At 46.1% G+C, this 14583-nt stretch overlaps 2 protein-coding genes across 4 annotated transcripts in view; one reads left to right on the top strand and one right to left on the bottom strand.

Annotated features, from left to right (window-relative positions):
- The window catches only part of TAB2 (TGF-beta activated kinase 1 (MAP3K7) binding protein 2), an 85949-nt gene extending 78950 nt beyond the window's left edge, over positions 1–6999 (bottom strand). For both annotated transcript variants that reach the window (XM_084827811.1, XM_084827810.1), the window contains exon 1: positions 3374–6999. The gene's annotated coding sequence lies outside the window, so the exon portion shown is untranslated. The remainder of the gene's footprint in view (positions 1–3373) is intronic.
- LOC146359636 (uncharacterized) overlaps positions 4135–14583 on the top strand; it is a 30209-nt gene continuing 19760 nt past the window's right edge. Inside the window, exons 1-2 of one of the 2 annotated variants that reach the window (XM_084827812.1) lie at positions 4281–4627; positions 9383–9482. In XM_084827812.1, the coding sequence (XP_084683938.1) occupies positions 4281–4627; positions 9383–9482 (447 nt within the window). Of the gene's footprint in view, positions 4628–9382; positions 9483–14583 lie in introns of those variants that run through there. The other variant, XR_014786732.1, reaches the window with a different exon arrangement.

Genomic DNA, 14583 nt, shown 5'->3' with positions numbered 1-14583 from the left:
TGAAATCCTTTGCATTTCATAAGTTTTACTTAAATAAAATTGACAGCATCTCTCCCATCTAGTAAAAATGAATTCTAACTTTACAGAAGCAGCCTGCAAAGAAGGGACAGATGTTTTTATGAAAATCCAAAATCTTATTGAACTTATAACAGCCAACTCAGATGCTGACTGCTGACAGGATTGCAGCAAAAAACAGGGCCACTGAGAAACAGGAATGAGGTATCTGCATGCTCAAGGGAACCCCAAGTTTGCAAAAGTACAAAAAAATTAAAAAAACTAAGGGGTCAAAAAATCCCAAACACAACCAGTTGAGGCCTGAACATACTCAATGGCCACTGAACGCTGAATGCTTGTTGAGCAGGAGCAGAAAGCTATGGGGGAGGGAAAATGGAATGGAGTATCCTGGAAAAGAGCATGGCTGGCTGGCTCCCTGAACTCCACACTGCAACATTTTGCTGCAGCCAGGTCCCAATCATTGATTGGGTTTGGACAGCACACTGCAGTTCGCCATGGGTTATTTAACCCACAATGAGCCACAGCGCCCACAGGTGCCCCCACTTGGGGGGTTGTTTCATGCAAACCCAGTGAGTGTGTTTTATGTTTAAACAACATGGTTTAACCCTTGCATAAACCATGCTCATCGGGTTTGCAAGACATGACAACCCCTAAACAGTGTTCCTTATGCAACCTGGCACCCATGGGTGCTCAACACACACCGTAGCCTCACCCTGAGTTAAATAAGTCACCGTGGGCTCTTGTGTTGTCTGAATAGCCCCATAATTACTATTATTGAAGCAACATGTTAAGGTATTATTCACATTTTCTAAATTTCATTCTATTCCTAATGGAACGGTGCACATTATATTCTTAATTTACACCCAATATTTGCATACTATAGGCTATACTGGCTGCAGACCAGAACAAGGTCTAAACACTGCTTTATACTGCCTTAGGATATCCAGCTGTACATGAAGAGTACAGCATTCACCGCTGATTTTTTTAAAAACCCAGCCCCTTAGTAAAACGGCTTCTAAACATTTGCATATAGTTTAGAAAAATAAAACCAATGTTCACGCTTCATCAGTGGCAGTACCACAGCTTTACCCATGCTGTATCAAACTCAAGAAGTGACATCTTAATTATGATTCATCAGAAATAATGGTTGAGAAGTTTACTTATATGGCTTTCAACAACTGCCGAATTCCTCCAAAAATACACTTGATCTAGCAGCATGATAAAAGAAGTAAACCAGCTGTTCCAACAAGTAGAAATCACTTTTAGCTAACTAAAATTAACCTGAACAAGGAAAATACTACCATCCAAAAATATAGGCATGAACCCAATATATACATATTGCAGAAAATCTTTTTACCCACAAGTAACACCACCAAATTTGGTACATAAACAATGTAGTACTTCATATAATAAATCTAAGTACCATTCCCTCCCCAAAAATACCATAAACTAAAAAAGTGTTCAGTACATAGACGTAGGCTGCAAACCTACACCCACTGACCTGAAAGTAAGTTCCACTGAAAACAATGCGGCTTATTCTGAATAGACATGTACAGGATTGTTATCGACATTATCTTTAAGAACTCAAATATAATGATGGGCGGGGGGTTTAAAGATAAACTGTCATAACTGTACAGGGCAAGTGCTTCCTTGTTGGTTCTGCTGGACCTCTCAGTGGCTTTCAGTATCATGACCATGAATGTCCTTCTAGACTGTTGCCAGGACTGAGCAAGGGACATTGTTCTGCTTACGTATAGTTCTAGTCCTTCCTGGAGGGAAGGTTGCAGGTGGTGGTACTGGGGGGTTGGGGTCTACTGCTCAGCCCCATAACATCTGGTTCTGCCAACCTACATTATTTAACATCTACATAAAAGTCCTAGGAGATATTGTCCAGAAATTTAGGGCCATCAATATGCTGATGACACCGAATCCTATATCTCCTTTTCATCAGAGTCCAGCAGACATTCTTAACTGGTGTTTGGGAGCAGTGAAGGATTGGCTGTGGGCAAACAAGATCGTTATTGGTCAGCAAGAGAGACAGGGTACAGCCTTGACTGGGCTGCACTCCTCTTGAAAAATTAGGTTCACAACCTGGGAGTGCTTTGCTCCTGGATGCTGATGCCACAATCATGGCCAGGAATGCTTCTACTCAGCTAAGGTTCCTGGAGAGAGCTGATCGGGTCAGTGTCACAGATGCCTTGGCCACATCCAGGTTGGATTGCTGCAGCAAACTCTATGTGGGGCACCCCTCCAATAAAGCTTGGAAACCAGCTTTTGAAGAATGCAACAGTAAGAATTTTAATTGTGGCAAGTATTAAGAGGCCACGGGGTTCTGCTATTACATCTGTTGCTTTTGGTTTGTGTACAAACCCAATTTAAGGTGCTGGTTATTACCTTTAAAGTCAGAAATGACTTATAATCAAGATATTTAAAAGGATGCACCTCCCTCAGATAATCCTGCCCAGCTGTTCAGGTCTTCTGGAGAAACTCTGCTCAACATCCCATTGCTGACTGAACTATGGCTGGTGGGTACCTGAAACAGGGCCTTCTCCACTATAATTTCCAGACTCTGGAATTCTGACCCTACTTGGTAACTTTCCAGCATTTGATGAATACCATTCTGTTTTGTAGGGCTTTTAATCTACGACTGAACTGCTTCTTTCCTTTTAATGCTGAGGGAATGCTATGTCACTTGAATCTCTTATTCTTAAACTGCTTCTAATTATCTCTCGTTGCCACCTTGAATGTTCCTTAAATGGAACGGAAAATGTAGAATATAAACATTTTAATAAATAGCCAAGCCAAACTGTCTAGATCTATCAACTCCAGACATCTTGGGACTCAAGGCGGCACTGCCCATTGCAGAAGAAGATGCAAGGCAAAACATTGGCTCCAACCAAAGAACTTCAAGTTCATCAAGGAAAATATACTTGCCACCCATCCAAGGCCTCCCCAGACATTGGTCTGAAGCTATGCCTTTCATACATGCTACATCCAAGAGCTCAGAATTTGCAACTAGGTTCAATTCATAGGCGACCTAGTGCAAGCTTTGCCCTCTCAGCCTCAACTTCTCACCTATAAAATGGGACCACTGCCACCTTGCCTCACAGATTTACCATCTGGTCGAAAGCGACAGTGCTAGCGAGGCAGCCTACGGAGCGCGAAGGGGGCCGTTTGGATTAGTGCCGCCTCTACCCTCGGGATTCTCCGGTAGGCTTTCCCTCCCCCGAGGAAAGGAGGCCGGAGTGGGCCCAGCCAGGGGAGGGGGATATACAGTCTCTCCCAGGCCTCTGGCCGAGCGTCTTGCAGGAAAAGAAGCAAGCCTCCATAAGGCCCGCCTCGGCGGGGTTTGCCTTACCCTGCTTCTACACCGGCTCCTCCTCCGCCTCCCACAGCCACAGCCGCCGCCGCCGCCGCCTCCAACCGGCAAGGCGGACACTTCGGAGCCGCCGCCGCCGCCTCCTCCTCCCACCGCCGCCGGGGGAGGGAGGAAGGAGGGTTCCGTGCTGGTGCTGCTGTGGTGGTGGGCAGAGAGGAAGGGACGGCTCGGGCAGGCGGGCGGGTATCTTGCAGGCGCCGCTCCCGACCTCGTTTGGAACCGTTCCGGCTTCCCAGTCGCTCCCGTCCCTCCCCCCTCCTCCACCTCCTCCTCCGTCTCTCGCTGCGCGTCTCAGCCAGCCGAGTCCAAATCAAAATAGTGTCACACAATATGGCGGCCCCTCCACTTGTCAAGCCTCGCGAGATCTTGGCGCGAGTGCTAACGGGATAGCATGAGAGGAGGAACAAGCTAAGGGAGGGGAGGGCGGAGGGAGGCCGTTGCCTAGGTAACGGCTGGTAATGCCGAACGGCGCAAGGGTCAGTTTGACAGCCGTGCGGCCTCTGGCAGCCACCCCCGGCGAGCGCCCCGAGGCAGCAGCCCGCTCCTCCCGGCATCGCACTTCCTCACAGGGAGCAGCGCGGAAGGGCCGGGCCTCGGCGCCGCTTGCAACGGAAGGAGGGGGGCGGGGAGGGGCTCCTTTCTTCCGCCTCTCTCTCCTTTGCCCCAGTCCCTCCCCCTCCTGCCTGAATGCTTATTTGCCTTTCCAGCGATTTAAACCCAGCGTATAAGATGAAGCGGGCGGAGCTTAAGCGACGCGCTCGGAGCGCGCTCCGGGCAAAAACGTGCGCGGCGCCAACAAACAAACAAACAAACAAACAAACGCGGGAGCTCCCGCGCTGTCCTGCAGGCGCGCTTCCTTCGCGTTACGGGGACGGGGGGTCCGTATATGACGGAGCGAGCCGATTCGGCTGAGGAGGAGGAGGAGGCCGTTTCCAGGCTCTTCCGAGTAATGTTTGATACCTTAAATCAGGTATTTTTCTACAAGCCTGAAGGCATATGTGGGATCTCAGAACTCACGGCTGGGACCGTGGTCCTGAAGCGAATGGGCGTTGGGAACAGTTGTGGGTGGCTGAACAATGATCGATATGAAATACTAGGAGCCCCGCCGTCAGATGCACAGAGGGAGGCTTCCGGCCATTCTAGGATGCTTACAGCCCGGGTTCCTTCATCGCCGTCTAGATATTACTTAGCCTGCTATATTATCTCAGCAGACGATTACAGCAAACCTGCGAGGTAGGCTATTATGAAATATCGATTCAAGAGTATTTCCTCTGGCTTCACATAGGGGAACCTGTGGACCACCAGATGCCCTTGCCTGGTATAGTGTGCTGTTCAATGACTCTCATCATCCCTGATCATTCGGCGTGCTGGCTGGGTATGATGGGAGCTGAAGTGCAACAACATCTGGAGGGTCACAGGTTCATCCCCAAAAAATCCCCACCAGGTAGCTGCAGTGTTTCCTGATGTGTTTTAAAAGAGACTTCTCTTCATCAAGGGCAATTACATTCTTCAAACTTTCCAATGATACTTGGAACTGCTTCTACCTTCTTTGCCCTTCCAGTAGTGAGTTAGAAGCAGAGAGTTCTGAGTATCATTTAGAAACTTTGAAGAATTTAATTGCCCTTGAAGAGCTGCCCATTAATTGATCCCACTTCCCACTTTTCCCATAAGTTTTTCTCACACCTTATGCTAGGAAAGGATGTATTCATGCACAACTGCATGGATCTAGGTACTGGCAGAAAGGTGAATAGGTTCTATTGAGCATAAATACTACAAGTTTTTTTAAAAGGGAAAAATTAAAACCAATGCAAAGGGAAAGATAATCTGATTATATTAGTATTACTGTTGATTTAAGAAGAATGGAATCTTTCGACTAGGCTGTGTGACTGTTGCTGGATTTGGCAGTTGGATATAGACTCAGACTCAACAATTATATTTTAATTCCCACTCTATAATGTGTCTGTGGTGTTACTTTAATAACATAGTTGTAGTTCTTGAGACAGAAACACAATTTAACAGCACACTATACCAAGCACGAAATACTCTGGTTTGGATTATATGAAAGGAATAGAGAAATTGTGGACATTTTATTGCTGTGAAATATTTATTCCTAGCTGTTTCACGCTTTTGCTGTTGAGAAGAAGAAAAGTTTAAAACAGGAAATACAACTATTTCTGATAGGAGATGAGTTAACTTAATAAACTAAAACTACAATAGACAAATTTCTTTGAACTATTTCATCAGTTGGTGCACGTGTTTATACTTCCTTTGAGCTCTCCTCTGAGGAACGAATCATTTAGGAAGCTACAATTGCAACCTTTGAGGAATATTGTCTACTGAACAGTAATGCCAATAGAAATTTACCTATTTAGCCCAATGTCAGAGAAAGAGAAACAACTTTGAAATGTTTCTGTCAAAGTTGAATGTAAATGATAGCAACATGGCAACAGAAGTGGTAGAAAGGATGGGATAGGCTGCACATGTTATTCAGAATGGGTACACATAGAACTAATACCACCACTGCAGACAAAAATGTTGTTATGGCTGGGATAAGAAGGGGCTATGTGTAGGAATGACTGAGAAACAAATGTAAACACAACTTGTAGTGGGGGGAATGCACTTGGAAAGCTCACCCAAAAATAATAATAATCAAAAACTATAAAAGTCTTGATGCAAAGTCTGCCAAATTACAACCCCTAAGGCTAACCTGACTGGAAACTGGGGGTTGACTTTACCTAAAATATTTATTTAGAATGTTCTGGCAAAGTGGAGGCCTATGATAAAGAACAACCAGCTACCACGGGTCGATTGCTAGAAGGTTGTACAGCTTTTTGGTAGTTTAAAAAGAATCACTTTGGGTAGTTTAAAAAGAATCACTCCTGCATTTGTTTGTTATTTGGACAATTATATTTTGCTTCTCCTAAGCAAAAAGTATTTTCCATAAGAATAAAATAATTTTCCAAATAACATAAAATGCAAACATGTAATAATAATGCAGATACAACAACCTTCTTTCAGAACCAGAGCAGTTCACAGTGTAAGCAGGAGAGGCTGTCTTTTCCAAGACAGGACTAAGTACATTTGCTCCTCCCTCTCTTGTTGATGTTCTAGTTACCTATGCAGCAATTTATTTGTTTGCTTACTGGAAGTATTTATAGGCTACCCTCGCAAAGCAGCATACACAATAGAGAAAATACAAAGTTTAAAAAATACATCAAATTAGTATAAATTACTAAGAAACAGCACTTGGGCACGGCATGCATCATAGGTTTGAACAAAGGCACAGAATTTCAATATAGAAAAAAAGGAAGAAAATCTCAGCCTAACTAAAACACGTTAAGGAAAGGCAGCCTGGAAGGAAGATTATTTTAAGGTTTGATTTTACAATAGTCCTGATCAGGGATAATGTCAGTACTTGAAAAATCCCACAGAAGGCCTATAGGCAGGCTGAAGGCAAAGAAGCTGGTTGGAAAAGGAGTTTATTATTTATTTATTTAAAATATTTTTATTCTGCTCCTCAGACAAAAAGTCTCCCAGAGTGGCTTACGTATAATCAGTAAAACAAGACAGTCCCTGCCCGTATGCGTACAATCCAAAAGAATCGACACACAAGGAAAAAGAAATGGGAAGGAAAGAGGAAAAAAATTAAGGGAGTAATCCTATGGCCGCTAGTCAGTGGCTAGACGGCCATAGGATATGTGGTTTTCTGGAAACCCACCTCAGTGTCTGCGCTCCGAGGTCAGTTCCTGGAGAACTAACCTTCGTCCCCTTCCTTGCTACCTCGCAGGCAGCATGGAACGTCCCCATGCTCCGCACTCGGAAGAGGGGTGCGGAGCGGCCAAAACGGGACATTCTGGGGGGGTGTTCCAGGGCAGGGAAGGCAGAAATGTTGGTATGACACATCCTATGTGTTGTCTGGCAGCCTCCTCCCCCCACTCCACTTTCCCGCCGTCAGACAGCCGAAATCAGCTGTCTAGCCGCAAATGCAGGGCAGAAGTGCGGGGGGAACGATTCCCTCCGTGCTTCTCCTGCCCTGCATTGGATAGGTGGTCACCTCCAAGTTTGGAGGCAGCCGCCTATCCCCATAGGATTCCACCCTAAGTCTTTCAACAGGGATAGTGGAATGGCCCCACTTCCCCCTCTCATCTCCCTCAATACATCCATTCTCATTCTCATTCTCTTTGAAGATTGAAAAACAACACTGGAGCCTTGACTTTAGACTATAAATAATATGAGTATAAAGGAAAACTCTTATTTTTCTAGTGGGAGAATCAGAATGATTGTGTCTTATTAACCGCACTTGAGTTTGATAGATTCATAGGTGAGATCCTCAAACCACTAAGCCGGTGAAAGTTCCATTTAACTCTACAGAACTTCCAATTTCTTTTTCTCCAAAGTTTAAAACAGGGATGCTTCTGAAATTCTGCTCATCCAAGTTTCTCCACAGATTTTGGATTTCCAAATTACCTAGTCTTCATCCCAAAGTGGAACCAATTAATTTCAGTATTTTATTTTCTGGATTTTGCATAGAATTCTATATATGCAGTTTGCTATAGCTTTCAGTTCATTTGGGACTTTGTTCCCTCTGGGTTGGTGCAATATGCACACATACATTGATAAAAACACTTCAAAAAATCAATCTCAGACTTATTATATCTAACTATAGTTGCATCACAGTTCTTTCTATATGAGTTACCAATGCATAGGAACACATTTGCCCATCAGTTAAATAACTAAGAATCCTAAGTACATTGCATCAAGACTTTTTCGCAGTGGATATATTACCTCTGTGCATATGAATGAGCATCTGCAACAAGGGCCTAACTGAACATGACATGAAATGTATTTGAAAAAAGGGGGCTTAACACTGCTGTCTTTATTTTGAAGGAAAATAAGTTGATTGGGTGCCATTGCAGTACCTCCTGTGATTAGGAGACTGTGGAAGATATGAACTGAATGGACTGTAATCTGTTGCAAACTGCAAATGCTCCAATTACAGCATTTTAGAAATTCTGCTAGATAAACCAGATTCAGAATGACTGGAACACAGGTCAGGATGAACTCAAAGAGCAATAAAGGAATGGAATGGAGATATTTGTTAGGCCCCATCTATATGAGCCTTTTACCCTGGGGTGGCTGCAAGTTGAGGTCCTTTGGGACAGATGATGCCATCACCACTTTGCAGCCATACATGGTTTTCTCCCAGAAAATGCAGATTTCCGAGGAGGCGTTTTGCTGTGATGTTTTTCATTTGCTGTAGGTTTCCTGCAGTTGCGAGCCATCTGTCCCTTCCCCAAACCAACTTCTCATTTTGCAGTGGGCATGTTGTAGGTGTGCGTAATACTTGCGTCACTCTGTGACATCCCTTTACTCCCCCCGTCCCTTTGCAGCTGCGCAGTTACAGAGGCACAGAGAGGCGTTTTCGTTTATTTAATCACACTTCCGCAAATTTTTGCAGCTTCGTATCTTCTCAATTGTTGCTTTTGGACTCGGTGCCCAAGGGCCGCGGGATCTTGGGGGAGGACCAACTTCACTCCAGTCTCCATTTCGGAGTGATGGGTAGGCACATACCGCTCACGCCTTGTGAGTGCGAACCATCGTGAGAGTCTCAGCCTGGGGAACTGACAAACAGATGACATGGAAATGAAGGAGCACAGAACACCGAGGGACAGACAGACACAACAGAACCCCTAAAATAAAAACAGCCACTGAAGTGTTGCACCCCCATGTTCACGGGACTGCACAGCTGCTCATTAAAATATAATGACAAAAAAAAAGGGCACAGTGGAATCTGTTAGGGAACCCCGCAGTAAATTGCAAGTGTATTGCAGCAGAAGCTAAATCGAAGCTGAAATGCTGCGCAGTTGCAACAGAGTGAAGGGTGAAAGCAGTGCCATAGATGGGGCCTTAGTTCCTACTTCAAAATTGATCCTACCAGCCAGCAGCTGCACCGGGTGAGCCTGAGCCTGCTTCTGTCCCCGCCCACAGGTACTTAAGGCGGAGCTGCCAGAGGCAGCGCCTCGGCGTCGTGCCAAATGCGACGCTAAGTGCGCACTTAGCGTCGGACTTGGAGTCGCGTAGGACCTGAAGACCTACCCACCTGCTTCTCCAGACACCAGCAGCCACAATACCAGCAGCAAATAGCGGCAGCAGCTTTAAAGACAAGGGGAAAGGGGCAAACGTGGACTTTATCTGCTCCTTCTTAGCTGCTGTTCTCTTTTATCTCTTTTATCTTTTATATTCTTTTAAACTGTTGTGCTATTTATATCTTAACATTTTAATATGTGCCTGGGAGGACTATTGGGCAACTCAGGGAGTCAGAGAGGTGCCACCATAACTGTGGTCATGGGCAGGGGGAGGTATGGCATTGGGGGATTAACAGGCCAGAAGAGGAGAAGAAGGGCTAGACACCTTACAGCTGTCCCCTCTTCTGGTTCTTCCCCCAACCTGATGGTTCCTGGCAGCCTTACCAGTCTGCCCTCGGGTCTGGTGCTGCTGCTGCTGAATGCCAGGTCGGCCCAAAATAAAATCTCCCTCATCCATGACTTGATTGTGGATGAGGGGGCTGACCTGGCATGTATTACTGAGACCTGGGTGGGGGAACTGGGAGGGGTCACTCTCTCCCAGCTGTGCCCTCCTGGGTACTCGGTGCAGCATCAACACCGACTTGAGGGTCGGGGAGGGGGGGTTGCCGTGGTCTATAGGAATTCAATCTCCCTCTCCAGGCTTCCTGCTCATTCGAGTGCAGATCTTGAGTGTTTGTACCTTGTGTTGGGTACCCGGGACAGATTGGGGATTCTGTTGGTGTACCGCCCACCCTGCTGCCCATCAGACTCCCTGCCTGAGCTGACGGAGGTGGTCTCGGACTTGGTGTTGAGGACCCCTAGGATGATGGTCCTGGGGGATCACAACTTCCATGCTGAGGCCGCTGTATCCGGGGTGGCTCAGGACTTCATGGCCGCCATGACAACCATGGGGCTATCCCAACATGTCATCGGCCCAATGCATATAAAAGGACACATGCTTGATCTGGTTTTCTCGACTGGGCAGGAGGATGGTGATCTGAAAGTGGAGGACTTAACATCTGTCCCTTTGTCGTGGTCAGATCACTTCCTGCTGAGGTTTAGACTCCTGGCGGCCTTTCCCCTCTGCAAGGGTGGGGGACCTATTAAAATGGTCCGCCCCCAGAGATTAATGGATTCCGATGAATTCCAGAGGGCCCTGGAGGATTTTCCTGCTGTTATGGCTGGTGCACCTGTCGAAGCCCAGGTCGCTCTGTGGAATGCAGAGATGACTCGGGCGGTTGACACGATCGCGCCCAAGCGCCCTCTCCCTCTCAGCAGAGCCCGGCCAGCTCCTTGGTATACACCTGAGCTGAGGGCAATGAAGCAAGAGGGGAGACGGCTAGAATGCAGGTGGAGGAAAACTCGTGCTGAGTCTGACTGAACACAGGTAAGAGCCCACTATCGAGCCTACTCTGTGGTGGTGAGGGTGGCAAAGAGGCAGTTCTTTTCCACCAGCATTGCATCTTCTCAGTGTCGTCCAGCGGAGCTTTTCCGAGTGGTTTGCGGCCTGTTACATTCTGGGCCAGGGAGAGAGACGGTGGAACCCTCGGCACGCTGTGACGAGTTTGCACGGCACTTTGAGGATAAAGTCGCTCAGATTCGTCATGAATTGGACACCACCATTAATGCAGTTCCATTGGTAGAGGCGTTCAGAGCACCGTCTGGTCCAGTTTTATTGGATGAGTTTCAGTTACTGAGGCCTGAGGATGCAGACAAGGTGCTTGGCCAAGTCCGATCGACCACTTGTGTGCTTGACCCTTGCCCTTCATGGCTTATTAAATCAAACAAGGAGGGGTTGTCCGGCTGGTTCCAGGAGGTTGTAAATTCCTCCTTGAGAGAGGGAGTGGTGCCTGCCGCTTTAAAAGAGGCAGTAATTGGACCACTCCTGAAAAAGCCTAACCTGGACCCAGAGGAGGTTAACAATTATAGGCCAGTGGCCAACATCCCCTTCCTGGGCAAGGTGCTTGAGCGGGTGGTTGTAGGATAGCTCCAGGCACTGTTAAATGAAACGGATTATCTAGATCCATTTCAATCGGGCTTCAGGCCTGGTTTTGGAACGGAAACTGCCTTGGTCACCCTGTGGGATGACCTCTGCCGGGAGAGGGACAGGGGCACTGCGACCCTGTTGATTCTCCTGGACCTCTCAGCGGCTTTCGATACCATCGACCATGGTATCCTTCTGGATAGGCTGTCTGGGTTGGGAGTTGGAGGCACTGCACTACAGTGGTTCCGCTCCTACTTGGATGGCCGATTCCAGAAGGTGGTGCTGGGGGATTACTGCTCTGTGCCATGGCAATTGTGCCATGGGGTTCCACAGGGCTCTATTTTATCCCCCATGCTGTTTAACATCTACATGAAACCGCTGGGGGAGGTTATCCGGAAGTGTGGGCTGAGGTGCCATCAATATGCGGATGACACCCAGCTCTACCTCTCTTTTACATCAAAACCAGGTGAGGCAGTGACTGTTCTGAATCAGTGCCTGGGCACGGTAATGGACTGGATGAGGGCCAATAAACTGAAACTCAATCCAGACAAGATGGAGGTACTATTAATGGATGGTTCGTCTGCCCAGCTAGGTGATATTCAACCTGTTCTGGAGGGGGTTGCACTCCCCCTAAAGGATCAGGTTCGTAGTTTGGGGGTGCTCTTGGATCCAGAACTGTCACTTGAGGCACAGGTGAACTCAGTGGCACGGAGCACTTTTTATCAGCTTAGGCTGGTATACCAACTACGCCCTTATCTGGACAGAGATAGCCTTGCTACAGTTATCCATGCTCTGATAACTTCTCGTCTGGATTACTGCAATATGTTATACGTGGGGCTGCCTTTGAAAACGGTCCGGAAACTTCAGCTGGTCCAAAATAGGGCAGCAAGATTGTTAACAGGGACTGGCCTGCGAGCTCATATTACGCCAGTACTTTTCCAGCTGCACTGGCTGCCAGTCCATTTCCAGGCCCGATTCAAAGTGCTGGTGTTAACATTCAAAGCCCTTAACGGCTTGGGGCCAGGTTACCTGAAGGATTGCCTCCTCCCAGATGTGCCTGCCCGGACCTTAAGATCATCATCAGCGGCCCTTCTCCATGAGCCCCTGCCAAAGGAAGTGAGGCGGGTGGCTACTAGGAGGAGGGCTTTTTCTGCTGTGGCACCCCGGCTCTGGAATGAGCTCCCTAGTGAGGTTCGCCTGGCGCCAACATTGTATTCCTTTTGGCGCCAGGTGAAGACCTTTTTATTTTCCCAGGCATTTTAGCATTTTAGCTTTCTAAATTTTTATCTTTGCTGTTTTAAATCTGTATTTTAAACTCTTGCACTGCTGCTAGGTTTTATTGTGGTTGTATTGTTATATTGTGGTTTTAATGTTCTGTATATTTTAAATTGTTTTATTGTGTCTTGTTTGGATTTAATTTTTGTGAACCTCCCAGAGAGCTTCGGCTATTGGGCGGTATAGAAATGAAATAAATAAATAAATTAAATAAATAAATTAAATAATTTTGTTGCTGTAAAAAGAAAAGTAAAAGAAGGTAGGGTTGATAAAAAGTTCTAGTATTCATTTAAGACAATAGTGGAGAACTTATGGCCCTCAAGATGCTGTTGGACTCCAGCTCCTATCAACCCCAGCTAGCATCGGCAATGGTCAGGGATTATGGGAGTTGTTGTCCAGCAACATCTGGAAAGCCAACACTTCCCCACCCTGATTAAAACAATGCTCAGTTTTTTTCTATTAAAAGAACACATACTAAAAGCATAGGTCTCAGTAGTCTTCAAGCCAAAACAAGATTTGGATAGTGGCAAATAATTTGGTAAGGAGTGATTTTACACAGTAAAGAGTTGGGGATTTTATTACATTTACAGAAATATGTTGGTACATGACATTTGATATGAGGCAACAATCAGGAAGTCCAGTCATGCTTTTATTAGTTCACTCAAACACATTTTGGATGAGGCTCTTGGATAATAAAAAAAGACGTTAAGCAATGTTACCACACACCATTATTATAATTTTACAGTATTACTAGTCTCCCATTCCATTTATACTTATAGGAAGTGATTCAGTGAAAGTTAAGTACACATGATATATTTAAGCATGTTTTGAGTCCCGTTAATTACAAAGGAAGTTAAATACATTCAAGGTTTGTTCACACCTTGTTTTTGAAACTCCAGTACAAAATCAACTGTTTCCTCATAACAAACATAGGGGCAGCCCTGCTTCTGTGTTTATTGAGGGAAATGCAAAGCACTGAAACATGTGAACACAGTTCTCAATGTGTATATTTTTCCATTTAGATTTGGGTTTATTTGCTGTACATGTTTGGAATAATTAAGCCCCTCGATTTTTAATGTCTTAACACTGCAATCCTCAGCATGTTACTCTGAAGTAAGCCCTGTTCATTTCAACGAGAATAACTCATAGGAACCTAGGAAGCTGCTTTGTACTGAGTCAGACCATGGGTTCATCTAGCCCAGTACTGATGACACTGACAGGCAGCAGTTCTCCAGGATTTCAGGCAGGAGATTTTCTAGCCCTACCTGGACATGCCGGGAATTGAACCGGGGATCTTCTGCACACAAAGCAGGTGCTCTACCACTGAGCTCCAGCTCTTCCCCACTCCTTAGGACTGCAGCCTAAGGCTTCTCTTCAGGCAGCACATACTCAGTGTGTAATTTTAATGCATACATTTACAGGTTCAGGCCCTGCCATCTCCAGATATAGGACCATGGGTAGCAGCTTAGTAGACCAGCCAGAATATGCAAGATAGAAATACATGGACAAATGCACAAGTTGGTACAAAATGGTTTCATAGATTCATACTCTGAAGAAACTGGTTTCAATGGGATACCCTCGGGTAAGTGCATAGGATTGCAGCTTAGGAACACACCCCTTGAAGCCATTGGTTTCTTGGATTCCTGCCAGTCAGGCACTGAGACTACTTGTGGCTTTGTTCGGTGATCTTACATAGAGATTGAAAGGGGAAAATTGTACCCTACTGATCTTTTTAGATCCAGTTAGGGATGTCAGAGGATTCCGCCACAGATCTCAGTGAGGCCAACTGCCAGTGCATTCGGCCCCCCAAAATCCATGGCGGAATGAAGCCCCCCCGCCTCCCACCCCACGAAAGGTGCACAAAA

Source organism: Heloderma suspectum, chromosome 1 (genome assembly GCF_057233095.1).
Source record: "Heloderma suspectum isolate Gila_16-S chromosome 1, 16-S_ref, whole genome shotgun sequence".
Lineage (NCBI taxonomy): Eukaryota > Metazoa > Chordata > Lepidosauria > Squamata > Helodermatidae > Heloderma > Heloderma suspectum.
The sequence above is the reverse complement of the archived record's forward strand: the minus strand, read 5'-3'. Positions and strand labels throughout refer to the sequence as shown.